Raw genomic sequence first — 22,198 nt, 5'->3', positions numbered from 1 at the left:
GTAACCAGCCTAGAATATACCCTTGATTGGCATTCCCTCTTTCCCTATCTTACTCCCTTTACACATTCACTCTAGATTTCTAGAGGCAACGCTCAAATAAACTATCTGTATTTAAAATCTGTCATCAGCTCTTAAGAAACCCCCAAAATAAGAGAGGAGAGGTGTAGGAATCAGGCCTATGTTAAGATCTGTGGATGCCCAAATTAGGCCAATTATTTGGCACTCATCCAAACATTGAGAAACATTTATTTAACATTTTTTAAAAGTTTGGAGGTCAGAAAACTGCTTCTGCCAGTGCTACCATCACTGATAACATCATATCTTCCCCATGCTAATGAAGCTGATGATAAATGATGAAACATGGGATTCAGCTATTATCAGAGTTAAGTCTGTCTGAGCTATTTGAATTACCTTCTCTCTCCAAAAAACTCACTCACTCAAGTACATTTTATTGGTAGGATATAAACCAGATCCAAGGCTGTAGCTTCAAGGAAGGTTAGAAATACAGTTTTTTAGCACTTTAGCCTTTGCAATAAGTGATATGTGGGAGGGTATAAGAAAGGAATGGGAACGCATGTCAAGTGCATTGAACAATATTGAACACAGTGTGCTGTGCAGTGACTCAACATCCACAATCGTTGCCTATATTTATCTTCCAAAGAAAAACCAGAGCAAAACCAACATGCTCCAATCTTGCATAGTACAATATGACTTTTTATAAACAAAAACATGATCACTCTCTCCTAAAACAGAAGATCCAAAGTCTGTTCATTGTATCCATCTAGTGATATTGTTCATTTCTCTTCCAGTTCAGTTATAATTCTACGTTGATATCTTTTAAACTTAGGGCTAAACTATAAATTTTACCATCAATAATATGCCTTATATCAAATAGGAAGGAATAGAGAGAGAAGAGAATTTGGATTAATATATACAAGTATAAACACAAAGCCGGGGAAAATATGCAAAACTATCTCAGATCTTGTTCTTGTAACTGTTCACAAAATCATAAATAGTATGGTTAACCTAATTTTCCACTATTTATTCCAATTGTCTTTTGCCTCAGTTATTATCTAAACTGGAGAGGATTCTTCACATGGTAGAGAAACCCCAACCTTCATTGCTGAAAGATTTGAGGCCTCGGTAATCCTGACTCTTTGGGATTACTAAAGGCATCCATGAAATTTTATCACTGGCCATGTAAATATGTAAATACTTGGAAGTACCAAAGAGGATCTAGTTCCAGACATAGACCTCTCTTTTTTACCCCAGCAATCACCACAGTAGATACAGTTCTCTTCTTTGTTGAATGGCAAAAGAATCCCTAAATTCTAGGTGGCCATTTTGACTTTAAGTGAAACCATTATTGTATCTCCCAGTAGAAACTTTCCTTCTCTGGGTACTGAAAATCTCTAAACCAGCAAAGCAAAAATTCGCGATGATAAAAACAAAAGATTACTGTATGTGGGTATAGTATTAATAGTATAAGAATCTGCTTTCAAACCTATCTCTTGGTTCCCAAATCCAAGCATCCTGGCCTGGGGAGAGAGCACATAACACATTGGTGACTGGTTTCAGAGCATATACTATACCTTGCAGCAAAGCATCATAGGCTCTCAAACTCTTGTCTTAAGCTAGGGTCATAACATTCTTTAATAAGACGTTTCACTGATTTAAAGGCCACATGCTTCAGGGAGATAGACTATAATGGTATGTTGCAGATAATAGTTAGAAGCTCACAAATACATTTCCCATCTTCCTGGTGACAAACTTAGATTACATTTCTCAGCATCCTTTGCTCTTAAGTGGAATAATTTGAATGAGTTCCTGTCAATAGAGTATGGGTTAAATTTAATGATAATCACCTCCAAACCTGGGTCATTGGTGGCCTACTCCCTCCGTGAAATCCCCTGAGAAGCCCTTCTGTAGAGATGAGCCCTGAGAAGCTCATCTCCTCAGCTGAGTGCAGAAAACCAATTGAGGGAGGGAGGCCTGGGATCTCTGAATGATTGTGGATTCACTCTGCCCTGCTGACTGCTATTGCACTGTGAAAATGGAAATAGAATTTTAAAAAATTATCTATGTGTTCCATCATATTAATTATATTACACACTTTAATTTGGGGTTGTTACAGTAATTATCCTACCCAGACTAATACATGGAACAATAACTAAATTCCATATATGTGAGACCATTGCCTTATTTATTTTATTATAAAATGATTTTTTGGGATATGAAGCAATGTTCTGTGGGATACCATAGTGTTGGATAACACATTCAGTACATTTACAAATGGATCGTATTGTTGGCAAATTCATTCCAGAGTAAGTATCATTCTAGTAAGAATGAATTGATCCCTTTCCCTAATGGGAGCGGAGTGGCTGGCTATTCCAAGTCCATACAACCAGGTCAGCACTGGACTCTGCTGTGGGCAGGTGGGCACTCAGCAGCGGTGTTAGCCAGACCAACCTTGCTGAGAAGTCCATACCATTTGAGCCCATGTAAACCTCTCCCTGGTAAATAATACAAATAATACTTGTGTTATTTTCCTGTGGCTGCTATAACAAATTACCACAAAATTAGTGGCTTAAAACAATAGAAATTTATTCTGTTACAGTTCTGAAGACCAGAAGTCCAAAATGAAGGTGTTGGCTGGGCTCTGCTTCCTTTGAAGGGTCTAGAGGAGAATCCACTCCTTGCCTCTTCCAGCTTCTGCTGGCTGCTAGCATTCCTGACAGCATCACCCCTCCCTGCCTGTGTCTTCACATCACCATCTCCTCTTTGCAGGTATAGCATTTCCCTCTTTTTTTTTTTTTTTTTTTTTTTTTTTGAGATGGAGTTTCGCTCATGTTGCCCAGGCTGGAGTGTGATGGCGCAATCTCAGCTCACAGCAACCTCCGCCTCCTGGGTTCAAGCAATTCTCCTGCCTCAGCCTCTGGACTAGCTGGGATTCCAGGTATGTGCCACCATGCCCAATTTTGTATTTTTAGTAGAGATGGGGTTTCTCCAGGTTGGTCAGGCTGGTGTCGAACTCCCAACCTCAGGTGATCTGCCCGCCTTGGCCTCCCAAAGTACTGGGACATTTCCCTCTTATGAAAACACTTGAATGGCTTTTATGGCCCACCCAGAGAACTCAGAGTTATCTTCTCATCTGAAGATCCTTGACTTTCACATCTATAAGGACCTTTTCAAATAGGGTGACATTTTTAAGTCCCAAAGCCACCATTAAGCACACTACCCTGTACTTTGTACATTTTGTTTATAAACCCAGTGAGCAAACACGGGGTGGTTAGGGAAATTAAGGAAGGAGGCTGACTAATATCCACAGAACAGATTATCCTGTCCCTCTGCTTATTAACAGCCTCTTCCGCAGTAGGTGCCTTTGGTGAGCATTAAATGGAATACACGAAAAAAAGTCCCACTCAGAACTGTTTATCACCAATCCTCAATTTTATTCCTTCCAAATCCTTGAGCATCTAGCCAAATCATTATCCATTACCCAAAAAAAACTGATATAAATTCACAACCCTGGGAAGTTTTCCTTCTAGGAAAAGGGAGCAATCAGATGTACTGCCCAAAGTTCTTTCATAAGGAGGATTTTCTTGCCACACACATTTCAGGGCAACTCCTAAGTGAAGCTGTAATGCTACCTCAGTTCATTTCCAGCTGGTGTTTGCATATTATGTGTAATAATTTATAAACCAGGCTTGATTACTTCCTTTTACGGTTTCTTAATAAGAGTCCCATCATAAATTAGACTTTGTCCCAGATGGTTTAAATACAGAGCCTTTAACGAAGGGATTGCATGTAGAGATATAGGCAGGCATAAAGAAACAAACAAGGGATGGGGAGGTACAAGAAAACTAGCAAGAATGTGATGCTGTTATTATTCTCTGGAGGGGCAAGGAAAGAAACAGAGCTCAGTGAGAATCAGACTGATGGAGAATAAGCTTCCCAGCAGGGGCTGCGGTTGTGGAGGAAGGTGTGTAGGGTCAGAGATGCAACACTAAAGTAGGAAGAGGGCATGGAAGTGTTCTTCACACTCTGGAAACTTTTGTTCTCCCATTGGCACTTGCTATTGATTGAATCCAACTGGAAGAGAGGTGGCAAGGGAGCCAAGATGATGTAGTCCATATTGTTCAGCATTTCAGGGCACAAAACAGAGCAAAATGAATCGGAGGTGTGCAAACACAGCCAGCTAACATTTCATGGGAACTTTCATGTGGTCAGATGTGTGGGCTGAGGGAGAAATGACAATGCAGCAAGAGCAGGTGTGATGGTCACCTGAGGCATTGCTCATACCTCTTACCTGTGCCTTTATGACTTTCTACTTGATGAAGGAGTGCTGCTGTGCATGCCCTAGTTTATGACACAACACCCAGACCATGATGGGCAGCTGTTTACATGACCATTTTATATTCTGTGGTCAGATACACAAGTCTCTGCCATGGCCCAAAAGCAATCCAAGATCTGTTTCTTAACATTTATTTGGAGACTAGGTCATGGCTTTGCTCTAAGACCTCAAAGGATTGCACTGTAATTCTAAATCAAGGTTTGACAGGGGCCTCCTACAGGATTGCTTTCTGTCAAACACTCCAAGCACCATTTAATCTGTTGGATCTTAAATCTCAAATAGCAGAGTAGCATGCCCAACAGTTCATAGTTACAAATCATTCTCTTACTCTGGACCCCATTCAGAACTAGCAATCTTACGGATAACTTGATAAATGGGTCAAAGTAGCACATTTAAAGGTATGTACATTGTTTCAAAAGTTCAGTGAGATGGTAACAATCATTGGGTCTTTTTAATAGTGGGCAATTTTAATAGCGATTTTCTTTCACCCACTATTAAAGAGACACAATGATTGTTACCATCTCACTGGACTTTTGAAACAGCATATATACACCTTTGTATATGGAGCAGGAATTATCTCAACTTGCTATAAACTAATGGACTGCCATAAACTTTAGTGATGTCATGGTCTTTGAATTTGCATAATTTGTTTTATCCTCCCACCTTCTGGCACACACATTCCTTAATAAGGAATCTATGAAGGTTGCCACTTCCTACTCACATAGCCAATCAGCATGATGCTAACCATGTAGTGAAACAAAGTGATGTCCTATGGCATGATGAGACAGGCAAGGTTCCTGTGTACCAGATTACTACAGAAAACTGGATAGCTGAGGTCAGATGCCTTACCCTACAAGGTGAAATGACTTCTGTCATCTCTTTGTTAGAAGGGAGAAAAACACTTTTAACAGATTCATAGCAGCACGTCAGCTCTCAACATTTTATTTGCTTCAGTTAGTTAACTACATCTGTAACAGCCATTGTATGTGGAGTTACATGGTTAATAATAATACACTCTCTCCAAGACTCCCCAATTTCTGTGTGGGTCAAAGAGGAGTGTTAAATGGGGGTATGACAAAAAATCATCACCCCTGAATTTTTCAGACCTTGGATGATGACACAGACCTCTGACATTCACCCAGAAATGTGGCAATACTTTTGGTCTACTGTTTCAATAAGAAGGGGACATTTTAGGAGCTTCAACTTGGTCCTTCATACCATAATGGCCTTCATTCCATGAGATAGGGAGCCAATGTGGGAGTTCAACCAGAGGTTGAGTATGTCTAATCCAACTACACATGCAGGAACTGGGAAGGGTACGTTTGAGGATCCACTGAGTCACTGTGAGGTGAACTCAGATCAAAATTATATTTATCACCCAGCTTCTATTAAGTCCCCATTTTGACTGGTGAGCACAGTAGCAATTGGGGTGCCCAATGAGCAGCATCTGCTCTGAGTCAGTGTCCCAGTAATCCTCCCAAAGTGTGCTTATTTTCTTTCCCTTTTGGTGAAAGCTAGAAAAAGGATTGATGGTATATCCTCTGACATCACCACAGAATATTTCAAGGGAATCCAATGTTCCCTCCATTTAAAAAGCTCTAGGTCTGTGTACTGGACCAAGAATGGGAATTGGTGAGGGGCTGTTTCTCTCATTGTAATGACTCAAGTCAGGCCAGTGTTTACCAGATTAGTCAGTTATACTAATCAAGAAGGACCTTAGTCTACCTATTTCAGTCCTCAGGACATCACAATAAATTGGCCACCACCATAGACACCCATAGGCCTAGCCATTCTAATAACAACTCTGGCTCTTTTGCCCATGACTATAATCACGTCTATTTTGTCTCTGGTATTTAAATACTCTGCCATTTGGCCTCTGCCAAGCTGATACTGTAATTCCCGCTGAAATTGAAATTAAGGAACTCATTTTAGGGACAGCTTCCTCCCTCTGTCATCATCCCAATCTATAGAAAGTAACCACTACAGAATTTTCCAAGGATGCTGGTGGAACTTTCCAATAGATATCTCAAACTAGAGAGGGGCTAGTCAACTGAGTCACACAAGGTAGATCTTCTTCAACATTCCTGACTCCATTAAGTCTCTGGAGTCTTTCCTCCATATTATTCCAAAGAATTTCTAACATATATCTGAGTTTAATACAGGCTGCCACTGAGTCCCTATTTCAGTTGAACAACTGAAAAACCAGTAAAGCTGCTCCTCACTGTTGAGTTATGTCCTCAAAATAAGAATTTTTGATAATACATAAGAACCATATAAATAATTTCAGTTTATTCTAAAGAAATGTTTCTCCCTGCCTTAACATCCTGAGAACCTATTCCTACGCCTTCCTGCAAATGAAAATTAGCCAAATCCTATCATTCCAACTGCCTCCTCCCAGGATAGATTTTGTATTTGTTCTCCTGGGGCATGCTGCAATCTAATTCTCTTTGCAGATCTGATGGCACTGAAAGGGGAGAAGGCAGGCATAAAGAGGATCAGCATCCCTTCGGAAGGTAACTACCTTGGTTGAGGTCATTATAGAATCTCAAGCAACAAAGGACTAATGCCATCTGAAAGGGAGGAGAGACTGCTTTTATGAACAGGCATATTCAAAGCAATTTAAAGATTCAGGTTCTCAGGTTCATCCACATCTACCCAAATATCCCCATTCTGTTTCTTTAGGTCCCATCCTTTCATGATCAATGCCACAAATTTCACATAGGAAACTACTGAGACTGTGAACTCAAATTGTAATTCTGCAACCCAAAGGAGCAAACTTTGAGTCTTGTTTTAAGGCATTTTAAGTCTGCAGCTATGATATATAAAAGGGTCTCTTGAGGGGTGGTCATAGAAGTTCTCTGCAACTTTTTCCTTGCCCTGAGCCAAGAATTTAAAATAAGAGCAAATACTCTTTCTGTAAGCTCTTCAGTGCAATAGGAAGCAACCCTTCCACTCAAGTTTTCTCTATTTCTCATTTGCACCACAATAGTGCAATGCAGCAGCCAGTCTGTCAAAGGCTTGTCTTCAATAGCTATTCTATCCTATGTGGCCATATGTGATCATTTAGCTATTCGCTTCATGGAAAACAGTATCCCATTTCCCAGTGGTCATGAAGTTACCACTGCCTATAAACAACTAAGTCAGATAACCAATCTCATATTATATTTAAAAGTCGATTTCTTGATCAAATTTTGGTACTGAATACTGCATTAGGTAAGGTTCATCACATGTAATAGATACCACTCAAGGTATTCAAGCAGAAAATCTTTAATTTAAAAGAGTAGATGCTTACAAAATTATTGGTAACTTGGAGGAATAAAAGTCAGGAGGCTATCCTTAGTCTTTAGCTTCAAATTCATTCAACCACATCTGTCGTAAGTGCCATCACCATTAGCACTGTCTGTATTCATAAAATTGATGCCAAGATAGTGGAACATGTTATCCAACTGTTTCCAACACTTTTGTCTGTAGGTGCCCACTTACATAATTGTGCTACTACAGAAAGGTGACACCCACCTCCTTCAGCCTTTGTAAAATTTCACGAGTGCCTCACATTGACAAAACCTAAATTTACGAGGGGATCACATGGGAATCTGAGAAATATAATTTTTAGTTCCCCAAACTCTGTAATACTGAAGGAGGGGAGAATGAGAACATATCAAAGGGAAAGGAATGGATTCATAGTGCTCATAAACATCTAGTACACTAACCTAAAGATGATGCTTATTTCTGAAGTAGTTAATATTTAGAGTAGACTTGAGAATGTAAACTCCAAATCTCAACCTTAATGATAAAGTAGATATGTGTTACCCAAATTCATCTGGCTGCTGTTTTTCCTCATGAGTTCTCAAATTACTTTTATTTCTGGAGGAAAGATTAGGTACCACTTTACAAGGGCTGGCAGTAATAATTCAAGCATAACAAAAACAAATGTTGAATAAATACAGCTTTGAAGAGCGGCTTTTATTTTGTGATCATGTTTTATAACATTTTTACTGAGATCTGAAATCACAGTATATTGGAAACCTAACTGTATTACGTACAACTGATAAATCCTAACTATATAATAAGCTTATAAACATTGTAAATGTATTTGATCCCCAGATTTATTAATTAGAACACAAGCCACACTCTCAGGTGAGGTGAGACTGTTGCTAACATAATGCTATCTATCGTACAAGATTCAATCTATCCACCCTCCAATTACCAAATAGCTGGCTAATCATTATTCTTGCAAGACTGGTTCTTAGAACAGCTTCCTCACAGGGAGGAGAAACTCAGTTGAAATATAATGCATCATGAATGACAAAGAAGGGATTTCAACTGGATGCTTTCCTTTTCCTCCATGGCAAATTCAAAGAAAATAAAATTTAACTGAGAAAAGGAACAATCTGACTGGCTTCTCTAAAATTACAGAAAAGGGATTCAGGAATACCTAAAGACTGACAAAGTACATGGAATATGTATATAGACTGATGAAATAGTTATTCTTTATAACAATCTTGTATTTAAATTGAGAAATAATAATTTCAAGATCCTATGTTTTTAGAAATAGCCATATTATCTAAACCTTTCAAGATTTTTTGTATTTAGGATGGCTTTTAATTTGGACATATTGTGTATAGATGTTCAAAAGCAACATGACCTTCTGATAGTTGCATTATAATTAGATATTAAGTGATGTGTTTCAGTGTGCACTTGCTCCCTCTGAAAGGAGATACTACTTTATGAACACATTCCCTGGGATAACCTCATGTATGAGAATGGGAAAAAAAATCAAAATCTAAGTTCAGTTTCTATTTAAGACCAGATGGGTCTCCAGGGAAGAAATGTATGAAGAAAAATTTGCTCATGTATATTGATGTGTAAACATGTTTTATGTGGTAAATTGAAAAAGACAAGAAAAAAAAGAAAAGGAAAAAAACAACAGCCTAATTAAAAGAAAAAGAAGAAAGTTTAATTTCTCAAAGGAAACAGCAAAACCTACATTTCTAAGTCTGAAAGAACACCAAGAGGTGACTCATAGCATCCCCATTAATCATCTAAAGACAGCTCTGGATCCTCTTCTGCTAAGTCACAAGGCTCCTCCAGTGATACATTCTAAAATCTTACAGTCTTCATGTGGCAGTGGTTCTATATATCAATTATTTTAAATTTAGGTTTCTTAATCTTCTCCAGGATTCACAGCCTGCTATGAAAACAAATTCAAAAGGATCTGTGCCTTTCAATTCACAGCTGTGCCTTCCCCTCTGTAATTTATAGGCAAACTAACTTCTAACACTTGTATGATTTGTAGTATTTTGAAACAAAAATATTAGGTTGGTACAAAAATACTACAAAAAAAGAATCCATTTCTACTTCTCTTCCTTTTCACAAATATTCTTGTCATTCACAAGTTATCTGCCTAAAATACAAAAGACTAAGCATGGATTCTAAATTACACCACTCACAAGGACTTGCTTTCTAAGGTCACTTGCCAAAATTACTTGCACGCTGAGTGGCAGGTGACCAATCTCCTTCAGCAGGTTTTATGATTACTGCTGAGATACTGCGTGCCTGTGTACACAGCTCAGTATCACAGTCTCTCACCTCTGCTGCCCTATTTACCATCCAGAAAGATGCTGAAATCTGCCATCCAGGTCCATGCTGAGCAGGCCAGCCAGCACACATCATGGATAGCTGTAGCTGTTTTTTTCTTAGTAAGCACAGTGTTATGAGTACAGCTGGCTGAGATTATGGCTATAACAAGGAAGGAACTGGGAGAGTATGAACTCTCCAGTGTGGTGTCTCATTCTGAAGGTGACAGAGATTCAAAAGTTCTGCTCCAATAGTCAATATATAGCATCTGACTTGTATTGTCAAATAGATAATACAACAAAAATCACTTATACCTCTATGTTCTTTCTTATTTACAGGGTAGCTGAGTTGCATATATGAAACAAGCCTGTAAATTAAAATATTCCTAATAAACTAAAAACACTGCTAGATTCCATGTTCTAAAGTACAAACATAATGATCCATGTTAAAATACTTTTGAATACCTTGAAAGGATGCATAACAAGAGAGAAAGAGAATGAATTAATAATATTAAAACTAAAACTAGTCATCAGTTAGTTTCCACCAGCATAACAATCAAGAGTAACAGACTTGGGAGGCCAAGGCAGGAGGATTGCTTAAGGCGAGTTCAAGACCAGCCTGGGTAACATAGTGAAATCGCATTTCTACCAAAAAAAAAAAAAAAAAAAAAAAGGAAAAAGTAACAAAGGAAAGAGAAAGAGCTACAGTCATCTATTATAGAGGAAAACTCACATGTCTCAGGTATTTCTAGTTATTGTAAGTATTCAACAAATTCCCTGTCTTCTATGTAAGAAAATGTTACTTTAGTTAGTGATAAAGTTTTACCGAGTAGGAGACACAAACTTTATTCATCAGTTTTTAGGTATCAGGCATGCAACATATCTGTGATAATAGATAAATTATGAAAGCTATTGGAAAAGGCTGTATTTATGACATCTTAAAACCATCTTCTATAAAGAAACAGTAAGAACTGAATGATTTAAATGGAATACAAGAACTTCCCCATTTATGTTAAGAATAATTTAGAAGAAAATTGTATGTTTTATGTCTGAATGAAAAGCTCTTCCAAAAGCAACTAGTTTTTAAAGTAAAAATATGCTACTACAGAAAATAAGCTTTTTACCAGAAATTGTAGATACCCAAGTTCTAGTTTGATTGTTTTTCTATATAGGAAATTGCAGCAGAAAACAATTTAGAATGAACTAAATCAAATAAACATCTAGCAGACAGTTTACATTATAATAAACTGATTAACAAAAAAAATCATTTTTTCCACAGCAGAAGTATATTTATTGTGCTGAAATCAGGTAGCAGGGAATGAATAGTTCTTGGGAACCAGCACAGAATGTTCACAAAGATTTACAAATCTCTAGTCATTACACACTGAGCAACAAAACAAAGGTGTTGAATCCTCTTAGATCAAACTACTTTATATGTTGCAAATTTTCTGTAATTCTCATGACTGCATGCCTTTGGGAAAAAGTGTTTAATTTTAATGCACAATAAATATGTTATAGCTTACAAAATATTCTGAAATAATTTGTACAAATAGCATACATCCTTCACATGCAGCTTTGACATGTTGTTGATACTTAGAGATATTCATGCTTTTTTTGGTCACATTTTGTCTTTCTCTAGTAATCCCTTTGCAACATCCCTTAAAAAATTAACCTATGTAGTTAAGACATGGTACAAATTCTTTCCTATTTTATTTCCAGTTGTTCACTTATATTACACGAAATACTTCATCTGTAAATAGCAAATTGAATGTCATAGTTCTGACTACTCTCACTTTTATTCATTTTGTGTTTTAACACCTTGTAATATTAAGCATTGAATTTAACAATCTTTAGCACCAAGGAGTCAAGAATATTGCACCAAAATGGGTTTATACTTCATACCTAGTTAATAAATAAGATCTTGCAACTTAGTCACAAGGAAAACGTTACTCCAAAATTAAACACATTGAAAGAGAAGAATAGTTTCACAGAAATGTTTGGTGTATGCTATTTGTCATAAAAGCAAAAAACAACACTAGTGGATTTGAAAGTTAATATTAAAATTTACATTAGAAGACTCCTTGATTTTTTAATTAAAATTTATTTAATTTTAAATGTTCTTTCCAACAGAAGAGGTAGGTATATTTCCACATATGAAAAATCAGTAACAGCCATAAATCAAAACAAGGAAAGCCTGATAAAAATCAACATATTCTAACAGCACATAAATGTAACTATCTTATGATGTTACTAATAAACACATGAGTTGTTTCATTTTTCAAACAGACAATAATTTGAATTTTTATATATTTCAGCTAGTAACAGGAGTATTCAAATGCTGCCTTTTCATCACAAAAAATTGTTTCCCCACAGTGATTTGTGCAAGTCATGGTGATCTCTGAGTCACCAGACAAGACTTTACTGCAATTCTTTCTTATTTTCACCAACACCATCATCATCAAGCCTCTAAGATTCTACAGAGATCAGATTTTAAAAATTTAATTACAACCAAAAGTATAGTCTGACTAGAGGTGGAGAGATTTGACCATTCTGGTCAGCAAATGAATTCAAATGTGCAAGTTAAATGTATACACATTTCCAGCTTTGGACAAGAAAATGTAACACCACTGATTTCAGTCAGTAGATAAGATAATTAGTAATTTGTCAAAATAATTCATAAAGACTGTTTCTGTGATCGTCTAAAATTCAGACCGAAGAATGAATGACTGTAAGATATACATGAAAAATCTCATCCTGTAGACAACTGGATGATGTGAACAGGGGGAGAATCTCCAAAGTCACATAATGATTGCTTTGGTCTGCAGAATATCAAGGCTAATTTTTAAAAAAATGTTTAAAATAAAAACTTCATAAATAAAACATCTGGGTATGGTATTAACACTTTACTCGGTCTAAGAGTTACTAGGACATAGAGCACATTTGTCTTTTCTCCCCACCCCCAAGCTCTCCTTTGCTTCTGTTTTCCCTGAAATTTTATATGACATGGGAGTTTTTCCTCACTGTCAACAACAGTTAAGGCCCAGTTCAATTTAATCTCCTTTTGCTTTTCCATTTTTCTGCTTTTTTCCGTTTTCTATCACGAGTTGTTTTTCTGATTTGCTCACACCATTTGCTGAAATACCATTCATGGCTGTTTTTCCAGTTTTTGGTTTCTTAGGCTCTTTGTATGTCCGAATGTAGAAGTTAAGAAAGAGAAATATGAAGCTGATTGCGTAGGCAATTAGAGCCCAGTGCATCCATTTGGGGAAGGGGCAGTCAGTGTAAAGAGACAGTGCTGTGTGCCCAATGGTCACATGGAATTGAACCTGAAAAACAGAAATGACAGCACAAAACATTTAATCTGAATTGTAAACAACTTTTAACAACATCAGCATCTTCTACATAGCTATCACAGGCCCAAATTTTGCCACACTGTGCAAAATTTATTGTTTTCTGGCTCCCATGGCTAGCTCTTTCTCATTCACACCTCAAATGCCATCTCCTCAGTAAGGGCTTTCTGACAAGACTTCAATTTCAATTGGCCCTCCCAATCCCATTAACCAAAGAGCTTTTTGCATTTTTTTTAAGGAGAATTATAACTATTTGAAATTGTCTTTTGTATTTGTTATTTCTTTATTGCCTATCTTTCCACCAGAATATGACTCCAGAAGGCAGGGCTTTGTCTTGCCCATCAGTGATTCTTGAGTCCTTAGCACAGCATCAGGATCAAGGAACATGTGTTGAATAATGTTATCTGATGAAAGGGAATCAATGGCCTAGGAGAGTAAAATAATAGCATTGTAGGCTCTTCAATTTTGTTTTCCTCCCACATTTTAGATTGGTTTCCATCAAATATCAAAGTAGCTCATTTATTTCTTACAGAGAGTAGGCAGGTAAATTTTTATTTGAATGAACACTATCCTTCAAAAACTAGTATTTTGATGGCCGGGTGTGATGACTTATGCCTATAATCCTGGCACTTTGGGAGGCCGAGGCAGGTGGATCAACTGAGGTCAGGAGTTCAAGACCAGCCTGGCCAACATGGTAAAACCCTGTTTCTACTAAAATATAAAAAATTAGCCGGGCGTGGTGGTCTATGCCTGTAATCCCAGTTACTCGGGAGGCTGAAGCAGGAGAATTGCTTGAACCCGGGAGGTGGAAGCTGCAGTGAGCCCAGATTGCACCATTGTACTCCAGCTTGGGCAATAAGAGCAAAACTCTGTCCCCATACCCCCACCAAAAAAAAAAAAAAGATAAAAGCAATATTTGGATAAAATGTAGTAGACATTTCAGAACAAATACAAAAAGACTCACTTTCAACTTTAAAAATTTTTTAAAGGAAAAAAGCCAAAAGTGAGATGATTAAAATGAAATATTCTGATGTATCAATAAATGAATGGGTCAAGACATAATGTTAACAAGTGTTAATTTTTTATACAATTAACTTATATGACTGACTGTTGTGAGAACTTCTGGCTTGGAAATACAAATTCAACATCCTGTTTGAAATGGACAATTATGGTTTCTCTTTTCAGGACAGCATTGTCCTGAAAATATTAATTGTTGATTAAAACAATCAGTATTACTTATTTTAAATATTATTAAAATAATGTATGCCATGTAAGCTAAAAATTTATACCATATTAAACAACTTTTATAATTTTCCTTGGCAAATATTTAAATTTGAAGAACTTTTGGTTTCACAATGGTTTTTAGAAGCTGCATCACCCAAAAGGGTGTGTATAAGGGTGTGATTGGGTATGGCGTCACTCAAGGAGAGGCAGGTGTAGGCTCCAACAAAACAGAGAGGACTAATTCACACGATTTTGATCACCTCTTCATTTTCTTGGGTCCATTTACTACTTACTGAGAGAAATGAATTACACAAACTGTGTTAACAGCTTTTACACAAAAACTGGAGGAAGCTTCCTGTACCACTTTGGTTACAAATGAATCCTTCACACCCATCATTTCCCAAAAGTTGTGCTTCCTGTTTGGTTAGCCAGCTGTTTAGCAACTTAAAGCAGAGATGAATAATATTTCCAAATGTGATTCCACTGATAAAATTGTGCACATGCTATGATTAAAGCAAATTATAATAAATTCTAAAGCTTGAAAAATAGTTACCAGGTTGGCTTTGAATTTCCAGTTTGATTACAGGCCAATGCCTAGCATCTGAAAGATACACTAATGCACACACTCAGATTGCCACAAGCAGTCTTACTGGGGGATGTGCTGAAAACTGTCTGGACTAAAGACTACCATTTGAAAATATCTGTCTCTGCTCTCTTAAGGACAGTGTTTTAGAGAACTACAAGGAGTTCACTTGTCCCTATTCCCTTCCTTTGCCCCACCCCTTCCTTGGCTATGTGCTTTCTTTTCAGCTGTATAGTCTAAATATATGAGCTATGTTAAAGACTGAAAAATGAAATAAAAAACAAAATTTTAAGCAAGGACAACAAGAAGAGAGATAATAAAATTTTAAGTTAAGAAAATCACCTGAGGGGAAAACTACATATTATTTTTCTATTCAGACATAAATCTACGTACTTTGTAGCATGCTTAGATCTTTAATCATCCTTTCCACAAATATGTTTAGACAATGTTTTCCTTAGAGAAGTGCTATGTCTAGTCTTTTAAGGATATTAGAAAAACAAAGACTTGCTGTGACCAACAAGTCTATAAATAAGTCGGCTGGAGTCAAGTGGGCCTAATTGCAATATAACTAGAGGATAAAGTTAATTTCATAATAGAAAATTGTCTAAAATGACTTTGCACTTTAAAATTAATCAAATTTAAACAATTTCAGTATTTTCCCAGAAGAAACTTTGGAAGCATTTAACTCACCAGTTGCAACATAGTCAGGTATCGTTTCCACCAAAGATATTTCTGAATCCATGGGCCAAATGCAGCTAACCCATAGTATGAGTACATAATCACATGGATAAAGGAATTCATCTGGGCTCCAAAAAATGCTTTAGAAAAACAACAGGTAATTACCAGATACAGAAAATTTTATTAAGCAGTAAGCCACTGAGATATACAATAAATGAATACACAGTATTTTTTAATATTTAATATTGAGTACAGATTAGGAATGAAAAATATAAAGTAGTACTAATAAAAAAGTTTTCCCTTCAGATTAAGCTAGATATTTTTAAAGTTTAGATTTGAGGTTTTACCATATAAATAAAAATGTATGTTCAAATGCAAAGGACTTTCAAAGTGGTAGGTTTTCAAATGGGGTACTCCAGTGAGCTTAAATAGGCCCAAATGTAGAACTGTTGCCTATGTTACTTTAATTCTACTATTCTTGCCTTTAGATGTGCCAATATACATATCTATAACAAAACAGCACTTATTTCTTAGGTTTCCAAATAGTTTAAAATATAACAGCACTACACATATTGAATAATTCATTTAATACATATAAATCTACAGAGATATTCTAGTCAGTCTAAATCAATGACATTCTTTCTCTTCAGAATATTAATTAAATCAAGGTATAGATGTAATAATAAATTAATTTTGTCATAAAGTGATCTAAGTGTTCAGTTCAGATTTACTAATTTTCTTTTAAAATTACAGAGGTTGCCTTTAACTGTATTGTTTTAAGGTTGGCCCCAATAATATATGTATTAATTTATAAGCTGCCAATTATCATAATATGACAATGAAAGCAGGAAGGTGAACTATACTATAATGACTTGTACCCTGGATCCTCCTCAGAGGAATCATCTGCATCAATCTCAACATAGTGAATCATCCTTAATCTACAGGCACCTGAAAAGATAGGAGGCAGATCTTGGCCAAACTATGAATTTAGATCCTCTTTAACATTAACAAGGCTATATAAAATTTCCTTTGAATAAGAACCAACAAGACCTATACAGGCTGAGTATCCCATATCCAAAATGCTCAGGACCAGATGTGTTTCTGATTTCAGATTTTTTTAAACTTTGGAATATTTGCATAGACATAATGAGGTGTCCTGGGGATAGGACTCAGGTCTAAATCCAAAACTTCACATACACCTTATACATGTATCCTGAAGGTAATTGTATAAAATTTTAAAGTAATTTTATGGGTGAAACAAAGTTTGTGTACTCTGAACATCAGCAAGCAAAGATGTCACTATCTTAGCCACCCATGTGGACACTGTCTGCGGTTGTTTGGCATCAATATTATGCTGTACACAGAAAAAGGCTAAGAGGGTCTTTTTTTTCCTCAGGTATACTGAATAAAGTGTGTTGTGCACTTGTGTTTTGACTGTGACCCATCACATGAGGCCAGGTGTGTAATTTTCCACTTGTAGTATCATGCTGGTGCTCAAAAAGTTTTGAATTTTGGAGCATTTGGATTTCAGATGTTTGGATTAGGGATGTTCAATCTGTATTAGAGCAGGAGTGAGCTATGGGCCAAGATGGAAATCTTCAGATTTGAGGGGTTGTGTCTTGGTATTCTTTGGATCAGAACTACTAGTCCCGTTCCCCATCAAAATATTGTTTTCTACCTTTAGTCTTGGTTTATGCTTATCTCTGGGGCAAATCTTTAGGTATTAAAGTAGTCACAGATAAAAAGCTAAAGTTACACTTGCCTCAAATTTTTAAAAAATGAAATGATGGCTGGGTGCGGTGGCTCATGCCTGAAATCCCAGCACTATGGGAGGCTGAGGCAGGCGGATCACAAGGTCAAGAGATCGAGACCATCCTGACCAACATGGTGAAACCCCGTCTCTACTAAAAATACAAAAAATTAGCTAGGCATGGTGGTGTGTGCCTGTAGCCCCAGTTACTCAGGAGGCTGAGGCAGGAGAATCGCTGGAACCCAGGAGGCGGAGGCTGCAGTGAGCTGAGATCACGCCACTGCACTCCAGCCTGGAGACAGAGTGAGACTCCATCTCAAAAAAAAAAAAAAAAAGAAAGAAAAAAAGAAAAGAAAAAACAAAAAGAAATAAACATGGAAATGATTAACCACGAAAGCAAGTTAAATGGTAGATCAAGTCAAAGTCCTAGGTTCTCATTGCTTTCCACTGAACACATAGATGCAATTAAACGCAAGCAGTATATTCCTGAAAATGCTCACCTTGTCCTCCTGCAACCCACTTAATTCCAATCCACCACAAGGTAAACATCGTACAGTGATGATACACATGAAGGAAAGAAACCTGGTTGTTTTTCTTTCTCAGAATAAAAAACACTGTGTCCAAATACTCAACTCCTTTAGAAACAAAGTACCACCACAGAGCAGCAGCTATCTGTAAAAAGGGAAAGCGTGTTATAAACACCAAAATGACACTATTGTACGGATTTATACTCATTGTAAGTAAGTTCAAAATAAATATTTGTATATTGTACAAAATGTACAAGGCATGGAATCATTTATGCCTAAGTAGTTTTGAAAAACCTAAGCATCTCTCCATGGGGACAAAATAGAAAATAAAGAGTCCAAAGCTCTGTCTATACAGTGCTAATAAGTTAGAGAACATTTTCTGTCTGTTCCAGAGGTAGATGTCACATAGTGTCAAACTGCTGAATACAGAGCTGGAAGTACATTCAGACTGCTATGCTTTTCAATTTGGTAGAGGAACTGAGATGTTGACTTTGTAAAATGAGTTTAGTTGTTCATGCTCAGCCTACATTATACCTCAGAAAAACATGCAAGTAAGTTCATGTAGCAATTGGTCTCTGCAAGTGTCTGCCTGTCTGCCCACCCTCTCCCCTCACCTCCTCCTGCCTGCGCGCCCCACCCCCTCACCGCACCAACATGTGCAACAACATAAATATCCAATCACATCAGTTTGTATTAGGTATTAAAATATTTAAAATAATAAATGGGAATGAACAAACAAATATTTCCCAGGTCATAAATATAATCCTGCTTACATGAATAAGTCTTTTCTTTTCCTGGGCTCTAATTAAGTCACCAGATGGTGCAGAAAGATTACATTACATGCTGAGATTAAGGATCCAGTGAGAGGTGACCTCTGTATGTTTTAAAATGTTTTACAAGAATCCTACTACAACAAAAACCAAAACAATTTTTTATGTCAAGTATTTTCTATGATAAGCATCCTATGTATAAATAACAAATAAGGCAGTACATAACTAAAATCTATTTATAAGCTTTTGTGTGTTAGGGCCCTGTCAGATTCATTTACACACGGGCTTAGGTGTTTTAGAGTTGAAGGATCCCTTTGTATTTTATACCTGCACCCGGTATACGTCATGAGATTTTTGTTTGTTTTGGCTTTTGCATTTGAAAAACAAAATTATAATTTTGAAGTGTGAGGAAAGAAGAAACAGAAAGCATATAAGAAACGAAGTATTTACAAACTGAGAATTATTTACTGGATTTACTTGAAAAATATCGTTAAAAATGATATGAATTGGTGGAAAATAAGCTTGAAATAGCTAACTACTCCCAGCAACACTACAGTTAATATTCACTATTATATTAGTTCTTTAAAATAAAGTAACTATCACCATTTTGGCATAGTAACCTGTAACTAAAAGGAAAGATATAATCACTTATTTTTCCTCCATCTGGACCTCCACATTTGCCATAATTCACATAAAATAATAACAAATAATAAGTCTCCTTAGTTTGCAAACTGCACTAGGTATCTTTAAATAAGCTACACCAAAAGTGATACTTCTTGGCTACATAACAATGAATACAAAAATGAGTCTCTCCATAAAATATTCACTCTATTGCATCCCATATTAGAGAGGAGAAGAGAGCACGAGCAAGATTCCAAATGAAATCTGTTGCAAATCTCAGGTTCTTTATCCTCCTAGATTACAGTTCTCATGATAGCTCATTTTTTAAAGACTTGAAAGTTTACCTCTGTAAGCGAGAGTGGTATTTTTAACCTTTATCCTAAAAATAGTAATATGTTGCCCCATCTAAGGGTTCTTCTATGCCTACTCCCAGAAGTCAGTCAGTCAAACACTTCTCCCTGTTCCCTTCCCTACAGCAAGCAAGAAGTCAGCTCTCCAACTGAAGAGATTCTTTGGCAACAGTTATCAGAAGAAAATTTTTCATAGCCAATACATCTAGAGAGGAGCCGCTCTCATTTTCTCTCACTCACATCCAGGTTTTATTTCCTCCTTAGTCATTTGTTTACATGGCTGCTGTCTGCCTCATCACCCTCACTAGAATGCCAGCCCCACAAAGGCAGGGCTTTTCAGCTCGTCCCCAGTGCCCCTCACAATACCAACAAATAGTAGATGCTCAATCCATTATTTAATGAATAAATAAAACCAACATGACAACCAAACTGGTGACTTTTCATCAGTCCATAAGTCTTCTAATAGGGAAATGAAGATATGTACATAACATGGTTAAGTACATTAAAGCAATTTGGTCTCCAGTCTTGATGAATACTGATATTTATACAGTGTCCACTCCCCATGGCAGGAAACTGTTTTTCTCAAGGGAAGTCACTGGATATTATTACTACATATACTATAGGTAACATAAAACATGTTATGTTTTATATGTAATTTCTAGTATGAACCACAGTATATAAGAAGAGCTCAATAAATACTTAATAGAATAAAGTAATCTGTTGTTTCTTTCGCTTAAATTAATGTTAATTTTACTCATGTAAGTGAATGGAAAACAAAATATAACATCTTGTTACTAGCGGTTTTTCTGCAAATATAATAATAAACTGAGTTTATGCCTATACAAATTGTTCTATGCTTAATTTCCTAAACATTCCACACTTCACAAAACATTTACTTTTCCTCACTTTCCTTTTTTTTTTTTTTTGAGATGGAGTCTCGCTCTGTTGCCCAGGCTGGAGTGCAGTGGCCAGATCTCAGCTCACTGAAAGCTCTGCCTCCCAGGTTCACGCCATTCTCCTGCCTCAGCCTCCTGAGTAGCTGGGACTACAGGTGCCTGCCACCTCGCCCGGCTAGTTTTTTGTATTTTTTAGTAGAGACGGGGTTTCACCGTGCTAGCCAGGATGGTCTCGATCTCCTGACCTCGTGATCCACCCGTCTCAGCCTCCTAAAGTGCTGGGATTACAGGCTTGAGCCACCGCGCCCGGCCTTTCCTCACTTTCTTAATACATAACTAGGACTCTAAGAGTTTCTATTCTTGCCCAAAAACAAACAAACAAAAATCTAATATAATATCTTTAAAAGAAACATGAGACTTCTTTGCTTTAACAAATACTGCATTCTAGTAATCCAATGCATATTTGCTCATGCTGCAAAATAAAAAACATTCTTGAGATACAAAAACAAATTTTAAATTAAGTACTTTTAAAAAAAGTGTAGTTTTATTGACTCATAACAATCTAGTATAATTTCACTATCATATTAAAGTACTTTTTTGCCAGGTGTGGTGGCTCACACCTGTAATCTCAGCACTTTGGGAGGCTGAGGCAAGAGGATCCCTTGTGGCTAGGAGTTCAAGACCAGCCTGGGCAACATAGCAAGACACTGTCTCTACAAAAAGTAAAAAAAATAGCAAGGCATGGTGGTGCATGCCCGTAGCCCCAGCTACTTGGGAGGCTGAGGCAGAAGGATCAATTGAGCCCAGGAGTTTGAGGCTGCAGAGAGCTATGATCATACCACTGCACTTCAGTCTAGGGGACAGAGCAAGAACCTGTCTCTAAATGAATGTTAAAGAACCTGTCTTTAAAAAACTACATTCTACATTTTCACAGATTGGGGCCTATAAAAATCAAACCACTTTTACTGATTAAGAGTATTTTTAATGTACTTACCCTGACTTCATTAACATTATTAGAATAATCCACACTCTGGCAAATATAGCTATATCCCGCATTATATGATCCCATGAATAACTGGAAAAAGAGTAGTAATATTTGTAGTAAAGTTTTAGTAAATACAACATTAAAAATACAATTATATACAAAACGTAGCCTTTCAAATTATTTTAAAAGCAATATTTTCTTTAAAAATTTCAAATGCATTAAAAAATGTCATGCATTCCAATTGCTAGAGGTTACTGTGCATTAATTTGTTCTATAATTAAAATATAAATTAAAAATCACATGTAACTTTTATACTGAATATTGACTCTATCTATTAAATACTTCACAGCATTAAGAGAAATTTTTACTGCTAGGACTCAGATTTTAAAGTTGTCCTACCTTAATTGGTTTCTATGTTTGATGCAGAGTGGTTTGCGTATAACAAATTAGGTACGCATATTCAAATAAATTAAAGTGTTTATGAAGTTGAGACTTGAGGCTAAGTTTTCAATTAAAGAAATATTTCTTTTTCGA

At 36.6% G+C, this 22,198-nt stretch overlaps 1 protein-coding gene and 1 long non-coding RNA gene across 3 annotated transcripts in view; one reads left to right on the top strand and one right to left on the bottom strand.

The window, feature by feature from the left end:
- Positions 1-22,198, top strand: part of LOC114677560 (uncharacterized) — a 54,327-nt gene that overhangs the window by 27,267 nt on the left and 4,862 nt on the right. The window lies entirely within an intron of this gene.
- Positions 11,202-22,198, bottom strand: part of ELOVL4 (ELOVL fatty acid elongase 4) — a 33,155-nt gene continuing 22,158 nt past the window's right edge. The window contains 4 exon segments of the mRNA NM_001040419.3: positions 11,202-13,256; positions 15,778-15,905; positions 18,016-18,187; positions 21,674-21,754. Coding sequence (NP_001035509.1) covers positions 12,981-13,256; positions 15,778-15,905; positions 18,016-18,187; positions 21,674-21,754 — 657 coding nt within the window. The 3' untranslated portion in view covers positions 11,202-12,980.

The sequence above is a fragment of the Macaca mulatta genome, chromosome 4 (assembly GCF_049350105.2).
Source record: "Macaca mulatta isolate MMU2019108-1 chromosome 4, T2T-MMU8v2.0, whole genome shotgun sequence".
Taxonomy (NCBI): domain Eukaryota; kingdom Metazoa; phylum Chordata; class Mammalia; order Primates; family Cercopithecidae; genus Macaca; species Macaca mulatta.
Note: the sequence above shows the minus strand (reverse complement) of the source record. Positions and strands in the feature narration are given on the sequence as shown.